The 19,875-nt window shown below is 36.4% G+C and overlaps 1 protein-coding gene across 1 annotated transcript; it reads right to left on the reverse strand.

The window, feature by feature from the left end:
• Positions 1–4,282: 4,282 nt before the first annotated feature.
• On the reverse strand, positions 4,283–19,620 carry LOC108675496. The gene is made up of 14 exons (XM_018163523.2): positions 18,500–19,620; positions 17,664–17,697; positions 17,090–17,239; positions 14,720–14,826; positions 13,598–14,527; positions 12,885–12,946; positions 11,903–11,981; positions 10,973–11,040; positions 10,482–10,644; positions 8,672–10,258; positions 8,213–8,294; positions 7,812–7,961; positions 6,943–7,047; positions 4,283–6,335 (listed from the first exon to the last, which is right to left on the reverse strand). The coding sequence occupies exons 1-14, from the start codon at positions 18,608–18,610 to the stop codon at positions 6,001–6,003; spliced, it is 3,963 nt and encodes a 1,320-aa protein (XP_018019012.2). The 5' UTR covers positions 18,611–19,620; the 3' UTR covers positions 4,283–6,000.
• Between the last annotated feature and the right edge of the window lie 255 nt (positions 19,621–19,875).

A 19,875-nucleotide genomic window follows, 5' to 3' on the forward strand; every position in this document is an offset into this window, starting at 1 on the left:
CGCAGTAACCGTCAGACTATATATTTTTCCTAGCTGACAGACGTTAGTGGTATTGAACGCGTTCATTACCAGTATTGAACGCGTTCATACCAGTCAAAGCAACGGTTCCCAACTTATCAGCGCACACTGCACAGCCACGCCTGACGCCACGCCTTACATTTTATGGTGCACTAACAAAGGGTTCTTTCTCTTGTTGTGTTATGGTAAAATACCTAAAATATCCACTGGGTGAGTTATAGTTTATTAATTGTGTTAGCATTTATTGTAGTGTACTTATTTTTTGTTGTACTTATAGTGCAAAACGAACATTGTGGACTAGGAATTTTGATTAGAAAGTAGCTATAAGTGTCTTCGAGACTTCGACCAACCTTGGCCTCAGCCCTCAGGCCAAGGCTAGTTCTGTACTGAGACCGTCTTTGTTCGCCAATCATAGGTCTCACCTTTACTTGCTTAACATGAAGAACTCCTCACATAATTCTTCCTGTAATTTTTATTAGGTTGCTTTTCTAGGCGTCTTATTTCGCGGCCACTCGGCCAGTCTGTTAAATTCCTGGCACTATAATGACCGAAAAAATTTTGTCATCTATCCTGCATCAACCTCTTGATTACCTACCCTAATTCTCTGTGCCTTCTCAACACCAATTTTGTCTTCCAAGTCAGTTACCTAAAAGCACTTCACTTCTTATTAGTGACAGTGAGCAAGGTGTGGTCAGGTGAGTCAGAAGTTCAGAACATAGGTAGGTACTAGGTAGGTACAGTACTATATCACTGATTACTGTCACACTTGTTGAAATTTTTTAGTGATTTTAAATATTGAAAATTTATCACTATTATTATTCAACTTTATTAAGTATTATTATTAAAATTTTTATTATTTAGACAGTCACTAGTCACTACTGTAGGAAAAAATAGGTATGCTCATTATTGCTCAATTTGAAAACTGGTATTTGGCACCCACTTGCCACTTGGCAGTTATTGAATTGCTTATGTCTCACAAATCTGAGACTGAGGTCAGCTAATTTTAATTTTTAGGTTCTCATTGCTTCATCACTGCATAACAAGTGTTACATTCTCATTTCTATCCTCATTTTGTCTCATTCCTTTCCTCACTGTCTCATTTAATTAGCTAAAGGTTGTTTCAATCTTTTACTAGGAAAAATTTTCTAATTATTTAATTTATTTGCTAATTTCAAATTTCACAAAAAAAGATGCCTTTTGTCAATGCAGCCTTGGTATTAGGTATAAGGAATAATAGAAAATATTATGATAATGTTCATTCAGATGTAATTGAATTTCTAATTATACTATTCACTTTTTTTCCTTGGCTTTGTGTGTGATATTTCCTCTGTGGTGATATTTTCTCTTTTTGTTTTGCATTTTTATATTGCTAGCAAGCGATGCCAATAATTTTGTTAGCAAACCAATTACTCAATTTATAGTATTTTTTCCTCGTTGAACATAAATGACTAATGTGCATATTCATGTACATGTTCCTTTAAATCCTGACCAGTAAAACTGACTAATTTAAAAGTACTAAATCCTGGCAAGTTAGGTGTCTGATAAAACTAAGAAGTCAAATTTCATATCACTAATAAAATAATCAGTATAAAAACTACGTACAAATTTCAATTATTACAGAATAAATTTTCAATAGGCCAATTGAAATTTTAAAATTTTAATTAATTACCTAAATGACACATTCAAAGGATAGATTTGATGCTACTATGATTATAGCCTCATGAAATAGGGAGATCATTGACAAGGATTTCAGCTGGAATTTTCCAGTGAACTTGAGATATGAGACTGGTAATAGTCCGAGACTCTGAGTATAAATGATGCTTCTTCTAACGTGTTATTTTGCCTACAGGAACCACCACAGCACTACAATTCAATTGGACCAGTAACAGCGCAATACAGCTACAAAACTTCAATATCATCAGCAGAAAAACAAACACTACCTAAGCAAAAACTATATTTTTTACCCGTAGTGTAGAGAGGTATAGAAAGTGAAATCCGACTTAAGCGAGTAACCGCTCTTAGGTCTCAAATTGCATTTGGTTAAGAATTTTTCCGGTGACCTAAGTCAATTTTTTTTGTTAAGGGGCTCGAAATACGACCAGGTGGTGGCAACAATGGCGGAAGTGATAGCATTGACAGAAGCCTTGGTAGTAGCTGGGGCTTTGTTAGCGGAAGTTATTACCACTGTGGCAGCAACGATTGCGGCAGTTGCAAAAGCTGTGGCCGCACTTACCATAGCGATTTCAGCGGCTACTGGGGCAATCATAATGTTGACTAAAGCGATCTATGCTCTTAAGGATGCGATAATAGGTCTACTAGATGCGATTAGGGATTTCGCGTGGTTCGATGACGAATGCAAGGGTATCTATTGGAAATACAGCTAACTTTCTGGGCAGCTTTGTCTACTCGTAACTTTGAAGGACCGTGGACGGCTGAATTCATTATACCTAATAACGGAGTTGCATAATTTAATTTACAGATATTAATCATGGATAAAAAATGTATAAAAAAATATTTACTTGATGTCCATGTTTTACTTATGAAGTACCAATATAGAACATTAAAAAGTGAACATTTTCTTTGGCGTTTGAAAATTTTCTTTCAGAGACAGAGTTCGTCCAGTATAACATAACATAACATAGTGATGTCGGCTGTGAAGTGTAGGCCTGATGTGGCCTGTCGCCGATTCTTTTCCATTTCGTGCCTTGTTCATAGATCTAAACTCGTGTCATTTGACCTCAACACTTGTCAGACTGACAGGGCGATAGTTGCCGGGGCTGCTTTTGTCACCTTTTTTGAACAATGGTGTTACTTGAGCTTCTTTCCAGTCGGACGGCAAAGTTCCTTCGTTCAAGGTTTTTTGAAAGAATACTGTCAATGGGCCGGCCAGAACGGATGCTAATTCTTTGAGCAATCTGGGATGGAAGTATAGAAACACTCTTGTTTCGATCACACCAGTAACACCCCAGCATTGAAACACTCTTGGCCTTCATAAATTCTCGTGACTGAGCCCGCATTCTACAAATCTCAGCTTAAAGCTCTGAATTCACCTAGCAATTTCAATTCGTGTAATTTTTTGATGTAGCAACAATCTATTCGCTGTACTTTCAACATGTGACATGATTCGATGAGAATTCGTATAATGTGCATTTAATATGATTGGGCATTCTGTTTTTTTTTGCATTATACTATCGATATGGATCGCACCTAAACTTTTTCTTGTTTTTCCAGCAACGTTTCAGTCTAACAATATCTACTAAAGATATCCTGTTTGCTGGTTATATTTGTGACATGAAATTATTTTTTTTCTAATTCAGAGTTTTTTTATCGTTTTTGGAGTCAAAGTTTAACGTTTATTCATTTCTCGTGTGCTCTGATGTCATTTTTCTTCACCAGGATACTCTTCATGCGTAACTTTAAGCCTTCAAGGAATTCTACTCAGAAATATTGTTTGATTTAAAGTAACTCGCCATGATTGTTGATAAGTTGACAATGTTTGTTTTTTTATATTCAGTTAGGTGAGTTAGGTTAAGTTAGGTAGGTTTTCTATGTCCTGATTCGACACCTAACCTTTAGGTATTGATCAAAACCCTGATTATAAATTGGCTATACATATCCCTCCTAAATAGTGATCTAATTTTAAACTCTTTACGCCTTTATTTGGCATTTGACTAGACGTCTGTCTCCGGAAGTTTGTTCTTTATGGTGCTGTTCGATTAATCAAGGTGTTATTCATTCCTCAATTCATATTGGGCTTCCTCATGCCACAAATTCTAGCGTGGCTGATGCGAGATTTAACTTAAACTTGTCTTATGATTCAGTGTCAAAGTTTCCTGAAACTCCTATCTCTTCGATACACCTGTGTTATTTGAGCCACGTCTCCGAACGAGACCGTCAGACCTTTTTTTATTACGAGCGATGTGAAAATTCAAAAGATAGGTACACCAATTGGTGACTGCAAAAGCCTCGGTCTCTTCTAGTTACTACTAACTCTATTTCATAACCATGGAAAAGTTTATAATATACGAGTGTCTGTAGTAGTAACGTTTTATGTTATAATTTGGGTCTTCGATAACCAAGTCGATTTTTATCATATTCCGCTGGCTCTTAGACTTATTTGCAAAGTCATGTTAAAGATCGCTGTGCTTTAGTATTTAAATAAAATTAATTTTTTTTTGTATTCGGTGATTCAAGCCCCGGAATTTTAAGTTTCCTCGTAAAGTATGTTGATGATATAAAATTGGGATATTAAATTCGATGTTCACAAAAATTCTATGTTCACAAGTACTCATATCTGCGAATAAGGTATTGAATACTGTATCAAAAAGTGTGCTTTGTACTTACGAATAACTATATATTCGTATAACTACTTTCATATACTGCTTTATACATTATGAATAAAAATAAGCTCAGCTTGTGTTTCTCCACATTTAGTTATGCCGAAGCAATCAAATTAAGAGGGCTCCTCTCCTTAGTAAATAGTGAGCAATAAGCACTTTAGTGATATAAGCATGATGCAATTATTGCATCATTACGCAATAACGCAATAGATTAGGAACAGTTCACCAGCAGCCATTTTATACAATACAGAACTGATGCCTTTCGCTACCGGATTTCTCCTACGTAGTACGCAAAGTGAGCGTCGAAATACTTTGCTCCAAAAGAACAGTACATTGAAGGAACTCTGTTCATTTCACACTATTTTCAATTTATTTTACTCATGTTTAATTATTATTTTTGCTCAGTATCATATTTGATGATCTTCAAGAGAAATCTCAACGGAAAGAGAGCACACATGGGAACTGCATGAAAACATGGATAAAAATGCTGTTACTTCTACTTCCTTGTCCACGAAAAACATCTGGACAACCAATTTACCATCTACAACAATTTAATAATGCTTAGACAGTTTAATTGGTTTGGAGTTTGATATTGTTTCAGATTTAAAATAAACGCTGAAAATTTTGATATTGTTAAGCATGTTATAGTTTTACTAATTCCAATAAACTACAAACACTTGGAATATTGATGAGATCATTCTTTATCTATCACTTTTTTGTTAAGGCACTCGAAAAACCAGTACAGTGTACAACATCACCAGTATAAGTTCCACCCTGAGCTTCAAAATTTACAATTAAAGCAAATTTACCCTTCTTAATTAAAATCGTTCCCAGACTGTAAACAGCGAAACGTTAGCCTACGATACATATATAGTTTGATCGTACTCGACAAATCATTATCATTCACTCATGCAAGAACTTCTAACTCCTTTTTTTAATAAAACCAAGTTTTGAAACTTTTACAAAAACTCATCGACGTCTGCGCAAGAAGAAGCATTGCATTGATTATACGCAGCCCGGCTGGGCAGGTTCAAGCTATGATTTTGTAGGGGCGACTTCATGAAATATGGCAGCGCCTCTCCCACTTCCTAAAGGCTCTTGAAATTTTGCGCTTTGGCGGACGGGCCAAGTTTACAGTTTTTGTGTAAGGGAATGAAGGGAATCCCTTAAGGGTCCATGAAAGGAATTCATTTAATTCATCCCAGCTCCAAGTCTAGTAAACCAATATATCTCCTGGCCTGCTTGCACAGAAAAGAAGTGGCCTCGACAGTGTATGTACACTCTTCAACAAAGATGTAAGGTCGGTAGACTCGAAGGGATGTTAATTAATCAGAGATTGAGGGGTGTTGAGCCGTTAGGTCATGAAAATTGTTAAATCGTCGATGTAGTGGAGTCAGTTCAATAAATCAGCCAATATCCATAAATTTGTTGATTTGGTAGTTGTAAGCTCATACGTTGTAAAACTTTTATAGTACTGTGGCCATTATAGGTTGTGAGGTCATTTAAATCGCTTACGTTGAGTGGTTTTTAGAGTCGTGAAGTTTTATGGTAGTTCAAGTGGTGAGGCAGTCAGAGTCTTAAAGCCATTAAAGTCATAAATTCGTCAAAGCAATAAGGCTATCTACAGTAAGTCAAAAGGTCTTCACATTTTGCCATGCGCGAGCTTGGCACCGTCCTGCCTTCTGAGCCAGGCCTTCAGTTCCTCAACCCTGGCGTGCAGATCAGCTGCTCCTGACGTGGCTGGATATTCCTTAGGATTTGCTGGACCAAATCCAGACTGAAATTCATTTCCGGTTGACATCGAGGCACTTCTGGTTCCTGGAACTGCAATTCCAGGCGTTATCCCAGTTCCATACGGTATTAAAGTTCCAGTTCCATAGGGTATTCCAGTTCCCGGTGCCATTCCCATTCCAGATACTGGATCCAAGCCAGCGTGCAGAGGCCAGCCAGCTGGACCCGCCAGAGGGGCGACTCGGTCTGGTGGATAAATTAATTAATTTAACTTTGCCGTCAATAGTTATTTGGTATCAGTAAAAACCTATAGATGGAGAGCGACTTGTATATTACATCGAAAATATTACTAGAATTTATCAAACATCCCAATTTTCGGGCAGGATAAATTAACATTTTATCGCTATCTATTTTATCAATCATTATGAGAACCAAACTCTGCTATATAACAAGAAGCGATCGTTACTTATTTCAAAACGCAAAAGTTTAATTGAGAAATTAATATAATGAATAATTAAAGTTCAATAAATGTAATACATATGATACAAGTTCAATTATTCACATGAGTGATGAATGTGAAAAATGTTCAAACATCTGATTCATATGTGTGATGCATATGGTTTTTAATCTTATGAGTAACGTGCCCTCGAAGTTCTTTTGAACCAGACGCCACAATAAATGCTTCTTCGAATAATAATTATAATGTTATGTTCAGTTGCTAACAATAATAATAATAATGTTCAGTTGTTCACATAAGTAATGAATGTGAAATGTGTTCCCATAAGTAATAAATGTGAAACATATTCACACATTTGATAGTTATTCACACAGCTTAACATGTCGTACAAATAACCTGTTCCGAAGTAAGACAACCAACGGTCTGCCACGAGTCTTTCACCACCAATGAGCGGGTCTGAGGCGCCTGCTACATGGCCCTGCCTGAATCTAACATCACCATCTGAAATTAGAAAATTATCACAATATTAATTTTCGTATTTAAATTCGGATTTCTGTTTAAATGCGTTTCAAATTTAAGATTTTTAATATTTTTTGTAATTTTTCATATGATGGAGAAATACGAAGATGTTAAGTTTTCTTGTCGCATCGTGATAAACAAAGATTCTTTAAATTCATTATGGATTCAAGTTACCTGTTTTTTTGTCACTGTATACATTTAATAGTCAAATACTTAATGATTATACAATAAAAAAGTTGTATAAATTAATACCAAGGTGCCCGCCATGAAACTTACGTATCTATACATACAACACAATTGCATAAGGTAAATTTTTAATGCCGTTAACTTAGAAATTTTAATACCTATATGGACATATGGCATGAATTCCTATATTTATTTCATTATTGCGATTAGGTTGATGAGCCTCACTTGTTGATTTATTAATTGACATTGCTCTGAGCACGATTAAACGAGTAAATTTATTTTAAAATGTTGATTTCGTAGGTAAAATCCAGCTACACATTAAACTTTCCTTCATCATGCACAAAAAGTTCGGATCACAATTGTGGTGCGTACGCACGAAGTTCAGAGCAACATTGTGGTGCGCACATACGAAGTTCAGAGCAAAAATGTGCACGCACAAAATTCAGAGCATAAATGAGGCACGAACGAACAAAGTTCAGAGCATAAATTTGGTGTGTACAAACAAGTTTCAGAGCATAGGTATGGTGCGCGCATACGATGTTCAGAGCATAAATGCGCACCGATTTGCCGTGCTCTTCCATCGCTGAAATGCTCCCCGCGGTGACCAGACAATGTCACAGCCCCGTCAATGCTGTGTCGACGTGAAGAAGGTTTGGCAATTCGTCCAACTGGCCCTCGGTCCTTATTCTTCCGTCTGCCTCTAAGTTTTGCTGAGCATGAGGTAAAAAAATCACGATACTGGGTCATAAAAAAAATAATTTTTTATTGTTTCCTAGATTCCGACTCGCTACTGAAATCTGTTTAATGAAATCCTACAATATAGGTAATTATTACGGATGAATAAGTTTTCTTACTCAAAAAGGTATTATCCACATCGAATGCGGCATTTTTTCTCATAAAACGATCTCGTTTTTTTAAATATCTAACCATAAATTTAATTAACGGATTCTTGTAGTCGTACTTATTAATCTATCAAGATCAGCGTCTTCCGAATCGGTGTCGCTGAGCATTGGGATCCCAGATGCGACAGCTTCGTCATCGACCTGCAAGGAGTACGGGTGAAACATTAGTTATTTATGCCATGCAGTCAAACTACGAAGTAGGTACAAACGTGCAGTGCGGTAAAGATTACGCAAAATTTCTGCTCTAACTATCAGAGATAAATGTAGATAGCAGACAAAAAGAGATAAAATTTATACACAATTAGTATTAGTTCATAATAATATGTTGTTTAATTCAGGGCGAGTTTAGTAAAAAAATCTATCGAAACTCAAATAAGAAGACACAGAAAATTATTTAGGAGGACATGAATCAGACTTTGAAGTAAAACCCGAGGGTCGAGTGCAGTGCGCATATAGGATGCATCATTAAACCTACTGCGACAAATTTCTTATGCCTTAGAACTTCTTTTGCATCTCACCGGTCGTGTGGGAATGAGCGGATTCAATTCCAAGTCTTCGAGGAAATAATCTTCGAAACTCTCACGCAAATTTAATGCCAAATTGAGAGTGGATGAAGCAGGGCCAAGTCTTCTTGAATTCAACAAAGTTTCGGTATCCCTTGTGAGTCGAATGCTTTTTAGCAGAAGAGGGTCGTCGGCCCAGGCATATGTCGGTTCCAGTAGATCCAACAGTTCGGTTGAACCTCGAAGTGAGCGGTTGTTAGGTTTCTTCGATTTTTGATTCCGGTACGGAGGAGGTTTCGAGAAATTCTCTCTTGGACGAATTAACGTGGTCTTCGAAGTTTTAACCGATTTTTCGCTTTCTGTGTTTGTTGAAGAAGTGGAGAAATTTCGGAAGGAATTTTCTGATTTATTTTCACCATTTGAGCTTGGTGAGGAGTCGTCAGACGAAATATTGTTATTGCCATGATTCGTATGCGACTGTTTCGAAGCAGCAGCAACGTCTATACTTTCCGTCGAAGAACTTTCTTCGGATATCTCGTACGTATGATTTGAATGAATGTCATCGCCCGGAGGTTCCTTCGCTCCTGAAGAAAAAGGTATGTCTAACTGTGGTTGAGCATCAGTTAAATTCTTCTGACGACGTCTCTCTTGATCTTTCTTCACCAGAAGCACTTCTTCTTTGGTTAGCAGAACATTTTTAGAAACTGAATGGGCTGAAGAACCCTCGTTAGAAGAACTCTCATTAGAAGAATCCTCGTTAGAAGAATCCTCTTTGGGAGAGCTACTCTTAGGAGAACTCTCATGCTCTGAAAAAGATTCATGCTCGGTAAACATTAATGGTCTTTCAAACTTTCCCGTTTTGCTCACATAAGCTTTCGTGGGACTTCCAGTTTCTCTGGATCGCGATTCACTGATGGTTTCGCCTTTCTTACTTAGATTTTCTTCAAAAACAATTTTCTTACCATGTAACTTGTACTGAGGATGTAACTTGCGATGACCGGAGTTTTTAGACCCAGAGTGCTGATTATTATCGGTAAAGTTTTCGTAGGGAGATGAAGACAAATTACTTTCTTCTAGAATAGTTTTAAACCCTTTAACCCTCTCTCCCAGCTGCTTCCTTATGTTCTGAACATTTTCCTCTTTGTGCTTAAGCATTTGTAGGTGCGATTCAACACTTTCTTTAGCAGAGTCAATGAGATTCAGTGTAGGTGTTGGATCACATTCATCTGGTTGAAAAGCCTTACTGCCTCTTCCCTTCTGCTTCTTCCCTTTTCCTTTGAATTCAAACAAACTCCTGAAATGTTCATCTAAAACCTTGGACGTAATGAACTCTTCATCATCCTCAACCTCTGAATCTTGATGGTCTGGAAGTTGAGATTGCATCTGTCGTCGGAGAAGAGACAGTTGGTTCTCCCACTCGTTCTTTTTGCGGACGAGTTCACTTCTTATTTGCGAGTCTACCTCGTCGATATCTCGCTTGTGGCGTCGTCTGAGTTCGCTCAACTCGTCTTCATGCTGGCGATTCAATCTTGACATCTGAGCTTCATGGCTTTCTTTGATGAGATTCTTTCTCTCTTCAGTCAATCGGATCTGAAACTCCTCCTGGAAGCCAAAACAAAAAAAATTATTTAATATCGCCCATTTATCCATACGGTACACAAGCGTAATTTGAGCTAATTCTTGTGACTGCATGTAAACGTTTATCGCTGCTCTAGCCCCTAAAAAAACTTTACGTCTATGGAGATTTAACTTAACAGCGAAATTTTTTGCCATAAATCGTCGGTAATTGTTAATTCTCCATATCCTATTTTCACAAAGAACTCACCTGGTCTTTCAGCTGCTGCCGTAACTTGTTCATGTTGATCTCGTGTTCACGGGCAAGTTGCTTCATTTGTTCTTCATGACAGAACTTTAGTTCAAGTTCACGCTTCCGTAGAACAGCGCCCATATTCCTGTCGAGCTCGCCAGAGATTGCTGATAACTCAGCGCTGAAAATGAAACAATTGCACCAGGCAATTAAAAATTAAAAAGTCCCATGACCATTTAAAAAATTTATGATCATTGATTTAGGATACTACTACTAGACAACAATATATTTTATTCTAAGTGTCACAACTACATCTTCCATCATTGTGATAGTTCAGATAATTCGTAATATAAAGGTATCATAGCGATATTATATAATAAACTTTAGAGTATTTTCAGTACAATATTTTGTTTTCTACAAAGCAGTTGTCATAATTTTCATCTAAAAATATTGTTTATTTGCATCTTTTCCGCATCAGTGGTCAATTTTACATATAATGTATGGAATACCTCATTGGCGACACGTTGTTGACAGTTGTTGACAGGAGCGGATTGACAGTTGTTGACATGAGCGAATTCTGTAAGCACAAAAACAAATCTTACATTTTTACCCATGATAAGCTTTCCGACAAATTAGTACAAATATCCCTGATGATTGGTACCTGCTTGATGATCAAAATATTACTTTTAGAATTTACAATATGTAGTTACGCTCAGGAACTGACAGCGCAAATTTATTAGCCAATATGATAGTTCTTAATGAGAAAAAAACATCAGAAGTCGAAGAAATTTGCCTGCTACAACATGAAAAACATCCAACTGCTATTTTCCGAATTTGTTATAAACGTGCAGCTGTAGGCCAAAAATTCCTACTATGGACATTTTTTTTATTGTTAAATTCTTCAATAAAAATAATTTTAACCGATCTCGCATTGAATTTCTTCAATTTATTTGCTGTTGTAACACATATCATTAAAATGTGAACAAATTTGGACTATTAACAAACATAGGCTGGAATGACCTAGAGAAGACAACGCAAAATAATTGCAACGAAATAACACTGATTGAAACGGCATTGATCAAGCAAATAAAACGTAATTGAAAACAAATATTACCTGGAAAGGATGCATGGTTATAATAAACTTGTATTGCTGATTTATAAAATTCAATGATAATAACTTTATATCCCAATATGTAAAAAACTTGTAACTGAGTAATAAAATTCAAATACGAGTTTATAACTAAACCAATATCGTGCGAATATTTGACTATTGTGCGAATATTTGACTGATATTTGTAATCCTATGTAACTGAGTCATAGAATTCAAATACGAGCTTATAACTAGACCAATATTGTGCGAATATTTGACTATTCTGCGAATATTTGACTTATATCCTATATCGCTTCTAAATAATTTTCGTTGTAAGCTGGTAACTCACGGGGAGAGGGGCCGGCGCTGCAGGATAAACCGTGGACTGTAGGGCCAGGGCTCGTGCTAAGGCTTCTGTTAGAGCAGCGCTGTCGATGTTTGTGGGACTATTTAGTCTTATTTAGTCTCAATATATACATTGTTACTTATTTAACAATCTTATATGAGATGTATATTATATCTTATTGAGTAATAAATATCAATATTATAGATACTGTCATGTAATTTGCAATAATCATCATTATAATTGCATTGTTAGAGGGAACCTAGATTTTCCCTAATTCTAAGATTTCTGCCTGATCGGGACCCAGATTTCCAACTTAGAGGTAATGGTAGTTCTTATTTTTATAAGCTGTAGTTCGGCAATTAAATGACTTGGGATCTCTTTGTTCTTATGCGCGGCAAATTGAGTTTATGAAAGTTGCGATTGCTGCTTCTTATAAGCGACAATTTGGTTATTATATGATCGACTTGGTATCCCATTGTTCTGATACGTGACAGCTTTGGTTAATGAAAGTTATTATTGCTTCATCTTATAAGCGGAAGTTTGATATTGATAAAATTTGGGCTAACTTCGTTAAAATGATTTGCAGTTCGATGGTTATTACATAAAGTTGGGATCACTTCGTCTTATGAGCGGCAGTTTAATGTTATGAGAACTATGAATTCGATTTTTCTCATAAGTTGCAATTCGTCATAATTAATAAATTAATCGGCGTAGCAATATTATTTTGATTTTTAACTAGTAAATATCAGGTTAAAAAGTAGTTTTTATGACGATGATACACTTGTTAGTAACTACAATGTATAAGGATTGGGAGCTACACTAATTTTCTTTTGAAAGGTATTATTTTTTGGAGATTAATGCGCAATGGAGTAATAATGACATCGGTTAAATAGTTATCGATAATAACTTTGAAAAAATTGACTTTTACGAGGCTAATTATGGTTATATATGGTAATTGTAGTGTGAGATGATAGCAGGTACTCACAATGAGGTATTAGACAGCCCGCTACCGTTCACCGTCTCCTCACTGCGGTCTGTCCCACGCACCTGGAAACTTTGACGAAAACACACATGATGCAAAGTACGAAACAACACGTCATAATTAAAAGTTCGTTATGATGAGCACTTGACACTTAACTTACTTAATTGGAAATTCGATTGAAGCCTACATATTTCAGAGTAAGTGACATACTACTCATGAAAATCAAAAGTTTAACAGAACCTTACATGATGACGAGAAAGCGACACTTCACACGTGGTCAAATTACAAAAGTGATTGCATGCAGGTACATTTAATATTGAATAATTTATTTATTATATGTCTGAAACATTTCAGAATTATTGTTTCCATTTATTCGTAGCATGAAGTGCAAATTCTTAATTGAAATGTATATATTATTACAAAAATTTCATTTAACGAGGAATGTTAAACTAAAATGAACGAGATGTTCGCACCTCACAATACACTCGTGTCTTTTTAGGAACACATCAGCTCTAAAAATGGGTATATTTGAAAAATAATTCGCCGTGCAATGTAGGTACAAGATATTCAATTCAAAGACGAGTATATTACTCAACAATTGATGCGCAAATATTTGACTTGAATTATCCGACACATATTTTATGAACTTGTCGTTTACCGTTGAATTCACTCCTGAATGATGGCTAATGAAGAAGTTTATCAAATTCTGGACTTGCCTGGGCAGTTGTTGAAGCTATAATATTTGTTTTCGTTGATGACTTGGCTGGACCAGTTGGCTGAGCAGGACTTGACTTGGCTGGACCAGTTGGCTGAGCGGGAGTTGACTTTGTGGACCCAGTTGGCTGAGCTGGACTTGACTTGGCTGGACCAGCTGTTTGAGCAGGACTTGGCTTGGCTGGACCAGCTGGCTGAGCAGGACTTGATTTGGCTGTGGCAGCCGACTGAGCTGGAGTTGGCTTGGCTGCTGCGGTTGCCTGAGCTTGAGTCGGTTTGGCTGTGGCAGCCGACTGAGCTGGAGTTGACTTAGCCGGTGGGCCTTTAGCTACTGGCTGAGAAATGCTGGCTTGGAGTGGCTTTGAAGCCTGACTTTCCATGCCAACAGAACCGAGTTTCGCAAGTGGTGGTTTAGCGGCTTGAGCCGGTTTGACTAATTGAGTTGCACCTACATTAGCAGGTTGAATTGGTCGAGTAGCTCCCGTTTGAATGGGTTTGGCCGCTTGAATTGCCTTTGTTGAATCCGTTTTCACCGCTTGTTGTGCTCCCGGAGCGCGGGTTTTTGCTTGATCTTGCCGGACAGCAGAAGCGGTTAACTCCTTATCTCCGTCACTCAATTTAGCAAGCACAGTCTTAACCCCGGAAGATGGAATTAAACGCTCACTTTTTTCAAGATCCAACGACCCGTCGAGTGACTTATTCGAAGTTTCTTCTATTCTGGAAAGAAGATTTTTCCTTTTCTGGAGCCCTGACGTAAGTGGACTTTCTGGCAATCTCTGTGCGGTTCTTCTCATCGGTTCCAAATTTGATGACTCCTGAACCAATCCAGGAACCGGTTGTGTTGTTTGACTTGTATTTCTGAACGTTTGGGTCAGTTGCTTCATTTTTGCGGCCGACTGAGAAGCATTTGAAATTGATTCTCGTAAATGATCCTGAAAGAATAATGCGTTGACTTAGCACAAGTGCCTAAAGAGTTAACCAACCAAAGTATATATTTTCTAATGACTACAGTATTTGTAAATACATCTTTTGTGTCGATAGGATGCAGCCAGAAATACGTGCGTTCTTCCACGAGATTTAGTATGAAATAACCAGAACTTATTTATTAAAATTGCCTGTTTTACCTCGTGTGTTTGAGATTCGTCGTCGTCCGAAGTTTCATAGACGGTGTTGGCCATCAGATCTAACCCCGGCCTCAGCAAGTCTTCCAATGGGGCTCGTTGCCTGGCAGCTGAAAATTCGGGAAACAAAGCTTGGCGTCCGATTTAAAAAAACTAAATTTCATTTAAATAAAATTGAATAAAAACTGATTTCAAAAAAACGTAGCTCAGTACTCACTGCAGTGAGTGACAGAGAGCGCATTTTCTCGTCGACGAAAACTTGAGATCACGGACAGACGGACGGACAGACGGACAGACATGGCGAGCACAATAGTGCATTTTTTCCATAAATGAAAAAATGCGCTAAAAATGAATACTAAATTTGGAAAAAGAGGATGGATTCTTTAAATGCAATAAAAGTTCGTGTGTAAGGTATATTATGGTAAAGACAGAAATGGTTAAAACCAATAATACAGAATTATTGTTATTATAGAAATATCACGTGTAATCCTCAAAAGATTAAAAATACAATTATAAGCATAGGAAGAGGGGCAATGGGAACTGTTTGCCTAAAAGGCTTAGATCGCAGGTCTACCCACATTAGATCAATCATTTAGATCAAGCTTAGCTTAGATTAGCTTGATTATCTAAGATTAGCTTAGATCAATCATTTACCCACAATCTTACTTCGAATCTCTGGTACATAAATTTGGTTGAGCTCTGTTCCACACTCGAAACCTTACCAAACGCTCACAATATTTTTAAATCACCGTTGTTAGTAAAGTTTGTAACTTATTCGCTACTAAAATCCAGGACTTGACCTAGAGCGAGTGTCACGACGGAAGATATTTCTTTAGAATATATAATTGATTTAATTTTTTGAAATACTTCCAAGAACCTGGGTGCTCATCTTTAATTAATCAACACAAAGCAATAAGGTACTTTATACATTTCATTACACAATTCTTGAAACTCTGCAAAGGGCATATCACAAGCAATGTAATCACTGTGAATATTCTTCACATCGACGAAAGTTAATTCGAAAAAATTTTTCTAATAAACTTGAATTCGTTATAGTGGTTTATCTTGGTAACATGTGATAGTTAGTTTTGGGATAAGTAAATTGAACTACATTGAGCTACAAAAATTTCTGCAGGAATAGAATGATTATCTCTTCAATATAGTAACATTTATTGACCGTATTTCATGAATTTTTAACATGGAAACTTTCCACATCGACTGAAATATTCCAATAATTGCATAGTATGATGAATGTATAAAATTTAATATGCTATATTCTATCTATTTTTTTCAATTATTTGCATTAAAATAGTCGTTCATGTGGTAGCATATGGAAAATTCATATTAAATTGTGTTTTTATTCGTTCATTCTCTTCATATTTTAAAACATAATTACGATTATCTCTTCTTATATAGTCACTTTAACGCATGACGCTCATGTACGACCAGCTTAACAATATTTACATGTTGTTGACGATTCTTGAAAACGTGTATTTTTAGTTTTGACCCTTTAAAAGCCAGCGCAGCCCTAGATAAGGACTTTGAAAGATTGAAAGAGACCGCGAAGTGGGGAGGGGAGGAGGAATGTTTATCTTGAACCACAGATGATTTATTTCCCTAGGAAAACCTGCGCTTATATGAAAGTACAACAACGGTATGTCCGGTCTTGTTTTAATCTACGGAAGTTTCCTTACCTTTTGGGCTTTAATTATTTATATCTAATACCAGAAGAATGATTCAGAAGTGCTTGGTGTAGCAATCAATGAAGAATAAATAGTTAAACATCCTAGTATTGCGAAAATGTTAGAAAGGCTGTGCGTTTTAGGATCCTCATGGTTCAAAAATTTCGTTTGCAATAACAGTGGTAATACTAAGTTTACATAATTTATCTTAATGTCCATTAATTGAAAATAATTAGCTAGGATAGCATTCCAAATTTCAGACTTGTATCTTATTTAAGAGACGAGTTATTTGTCGAACGCATAGTTAAGAAACGCCATTGGCGACTTCAGCGGCTGACTGCCTTGATGTTTGCTCTTAATTGAAGCTGTTATGGGCAACAATTCTGCTTACCCAGGTTAATTGCCAGGTTTTTAGTTACAAATACTTCACAAACTTTGCTAACGACGGTGATTTAGAAATATAGGGGGCACTCGTCTGGTCTCGATTGTGGAACAGAGCTCAACCAAATTTTGCTGACCAATATTCGAAATAAGATTGTCGATAAATGATCGGTGTCCTGTGATTTAAGCCATTTATGAAAACTGTGCCATTTCGGCAATTCCTTTGATTTAAGCCGTTTTTTTAACTCTGCCCATTGCCCCTTTTTCCATACTACTATTATTGTTAAATGATAAATATATTTTCATCTACCTGCGATTGGTGCCGTTTTCTTCACCGAAGCAGCAGACTGGTCGCCAGGGGGCGGGAAAGGATCAAGCGCGTTCTGTGACGTCAGTTTCATTCGTTGTGTCGCGTCTCCAGGCGCTTGTAACGTCGCTAGAGATGATTTTTGCGTCAAAGCTGTATTGAAAATGCAGAGAGCATGTTTTTACAGAAAAAATCTCTAAAAGATCAATCACTTGTCGCATATATCGTATAATACACACTTTTTATTATCTTAAATAAAAATTAAAAATGCATGAGCATTCATGATTATAACGTCGCTAGAGATAATTTTTGCGTCAAAGCTGTATTGTAAAAGCAGATAGTATGTTTTTACAGTGAAAATCTCAAAAAGATCAATCACTTTTCGCTTATATCGTATAATACACATTTTTCATTATCTTGAATAAAAAAGAATAATGCATGAGCATTCAAGCTTGCATATATCATACTGGAGTTTACAATTTCCGGTTGTATTCATTCAAGATAATATAAATCGCTTTTATTGAAAATAAACTTGTTATTTTTATGAAATATTTTTTATTATAAACTGAATATTCACCTGGGGCTGATGTAAGCACTCCGCTCCCGCGCTCCTGTGTAGAAATAATCTACGATGACGTATTTTAACGACACAATAGATATCTATTTTATAGATACATTCATTTTTCCCACTCAATCGCAGCGTGCCAGGATATTTCTCAAAAATTTTTAGGTTAAATTAAGTATTTCAATTAATTAATTTGATAAAACGTAATTTATAAACATATGTCACATGTGGTTTAAGGGGGATGGTTCTTATGACTGTAATTATTTCTTATAACTGAGAGGCCTATAAGAATCTAATATAATAATCTTAAGGAAAAAACTCAGTTTATGATTTGTGAAATCTAAAATAAAACTGAGTTTTATTGAACGTCGTCCTGGGGTGCGTAATCTGAAGCGTTATAATAGCAAAATTAATTTCAGGCATTTTAGTGAGATAATTGAAACCAGTATATTACTCAATTACTTATAAAGATATGCTCACAAATTCTCGTATTTAATGGATGGGAGTTGGAATGCACCTGAGAGTATTTAAAATAAAAGATGATTATTCGCATATTAATTAATTATTTTGATCATGACTATTTTAGACATGTATGAGACATTTGCAGATCTGGGTTTAGAGTTTTCATGAAGCCATTTCGAAGTCACACATTTTATCATTATACTTTTGTGATTGTGCATATTTGGCAAAAATCGCAAAGATTAACACACCTAATTATTTAAATAGTTATCCCAGAGTGCATAGCTTGAAGTGCACACATTTTCATAATTTATTTTTTTTTATTGTGCATATTTGGCACAAATCGCAAGATTTACACATTTATTATTTAGATTAGTTATCCCAGAGACCTGCATAGCTTGAAGTGTTGCCCCAAGTCGCCTTTGCCCGAGTGGCGTAAGCAAAGCAGGCGCCCCTCGTCTGTTCCCAGCGATGGGCTCGAGTGGTGCCAGTTTCTTCATCTCGGTGGTTTCGATGCAGCTTATCAAGGATGAATTCAATGGTTTTTCAAGTGAATGCTCTTGAAATTCTTCCTCTATTGATGTTTTTGTAGCACGATTACTTGGTTCGATTGTTCTTTTTTCAAGTGAAGCCTCTTGATCGTCTATTGAGGTTTTCGTGGTACGATCACTTGGTTCGATTGTGCTTCGAAAAACGTTGTTTGGATCAGTATCTGTGTTGACAATCAATTTCGGTGCGAAGGAAAGTCGACTGTCTTCTTCAGAACTATTCTTTGTGAATGTACTCGATTTAGTAGTATTTTCTATTTTGTTTTGTAACGATGCAGTTGAGTTTGATTCAAACGATCGTCCATGCGACTTTTCTTCACCTATCGGTTTCTTTGGGAGAAAGTTTTCTTTAGGTATCTTTATCTCTTCTATGTTTGGATGGACATTTGATTCTTTTTCTCTTTCATGCGCTTCCTTTTCAGGTGTTCTGTTTATTAACGTTTCTAATTGAACTTCGTTTTCCAGCTCATAATTTTCGTCATTAATTAAATTGGAAAATGTAGTCAATTTTTCCCCACGCTGCTTTTCACTTTGTTTCAAACTGGACTCATAAAATGTTGATGTTTGACCGCACGTTCTCGAAGCAACAGGGAGTGGAGATAAACATCGTCTTGAGTTTCTTTCAGTTTCTAAAACAGATGAACATTCAAAAGAATTAGGGTAGCTTTCACCGTCAGGCTCTGCTCTCTTAATGTGAGGTTTAAATGAACCGTTGCAGTTATGCTCCGATACGTCAACTTCGTCTTTTGCGGTGACTTGTTTGTCTTCTACAAATTCGAATTGATTTTCATCATTTTCAAAGGTTTTATTTTGGGTCAATGCACGTGATTGCAAGTTCAACTTTTCGCATGGAACTGCTTCAGTAGTGTGGTCATCCCTAAAATTTAATACCGACGAATTTCCAAGACGATGTTCACTTGTGTCGCTTTTGGTTGTTGATGGAGGTTGAAACGTACAGCTGGTCCTCGTCTCGCCTAAAGAACATAAATATGTAATTTTTAACGAATATTTTTCTCAATGATGTTCTCTGTATGAACACTTCCGTATTAAAGGATGAATAAATTTCTAATCAATTTTCGCTCATGCTAGGTAAGTGTAGTACATTAATTTAGAATAGTTTTTCACCAGAGTATCTGAAACTCGCATATAGTAAAGTATTGAATTATTATTTACATATGTCTGCCGTGAAACAATTAGATTTTTAGGATTTGATTACA

The sequence above is a fragment of the Hyalella azteca genome, unplaced genomic scaffold (genome assembly GCF_000764305.2).
Source record: "Hyalella azteca isolate HAZT.00-mixed unplaced genomic scaffold, Hazt_2.0.2 contig5114, whole genome shotgun sequence".
Classification (NCBI taxonomy): Eukaryota; Metazoa; Arthropoda; class Malacostraca; order Amphipoda; family Hyalellidae; genus Hyalella; species Hyalella azteca.

Bases quoted from the DNA above. Each gene is read 5' to 3' on its own strand.
- LOC108675496 (XM_018163523.2), bottom strand. From the start codon at position 18,610: ATGAAGAAACTGGCACCACTCGAGCCCATCGCTGGGAACAGACGAGGG. The intron at 12,947-13,597 runs GCAAGTCCAGAA...CAAAGTTTCCAG, and splicing joins TAGCTTCAACAACTGCCCAG to GTGCGTGGGACAGACCGCAG. The intron at 7,048-7,811 runs GTGCGCATTTAT...TTCTAATTTCAG, and splicing joins TGGAAGAGCACGGCAAATCG to ATGGTGATGTTAGATTCAGG.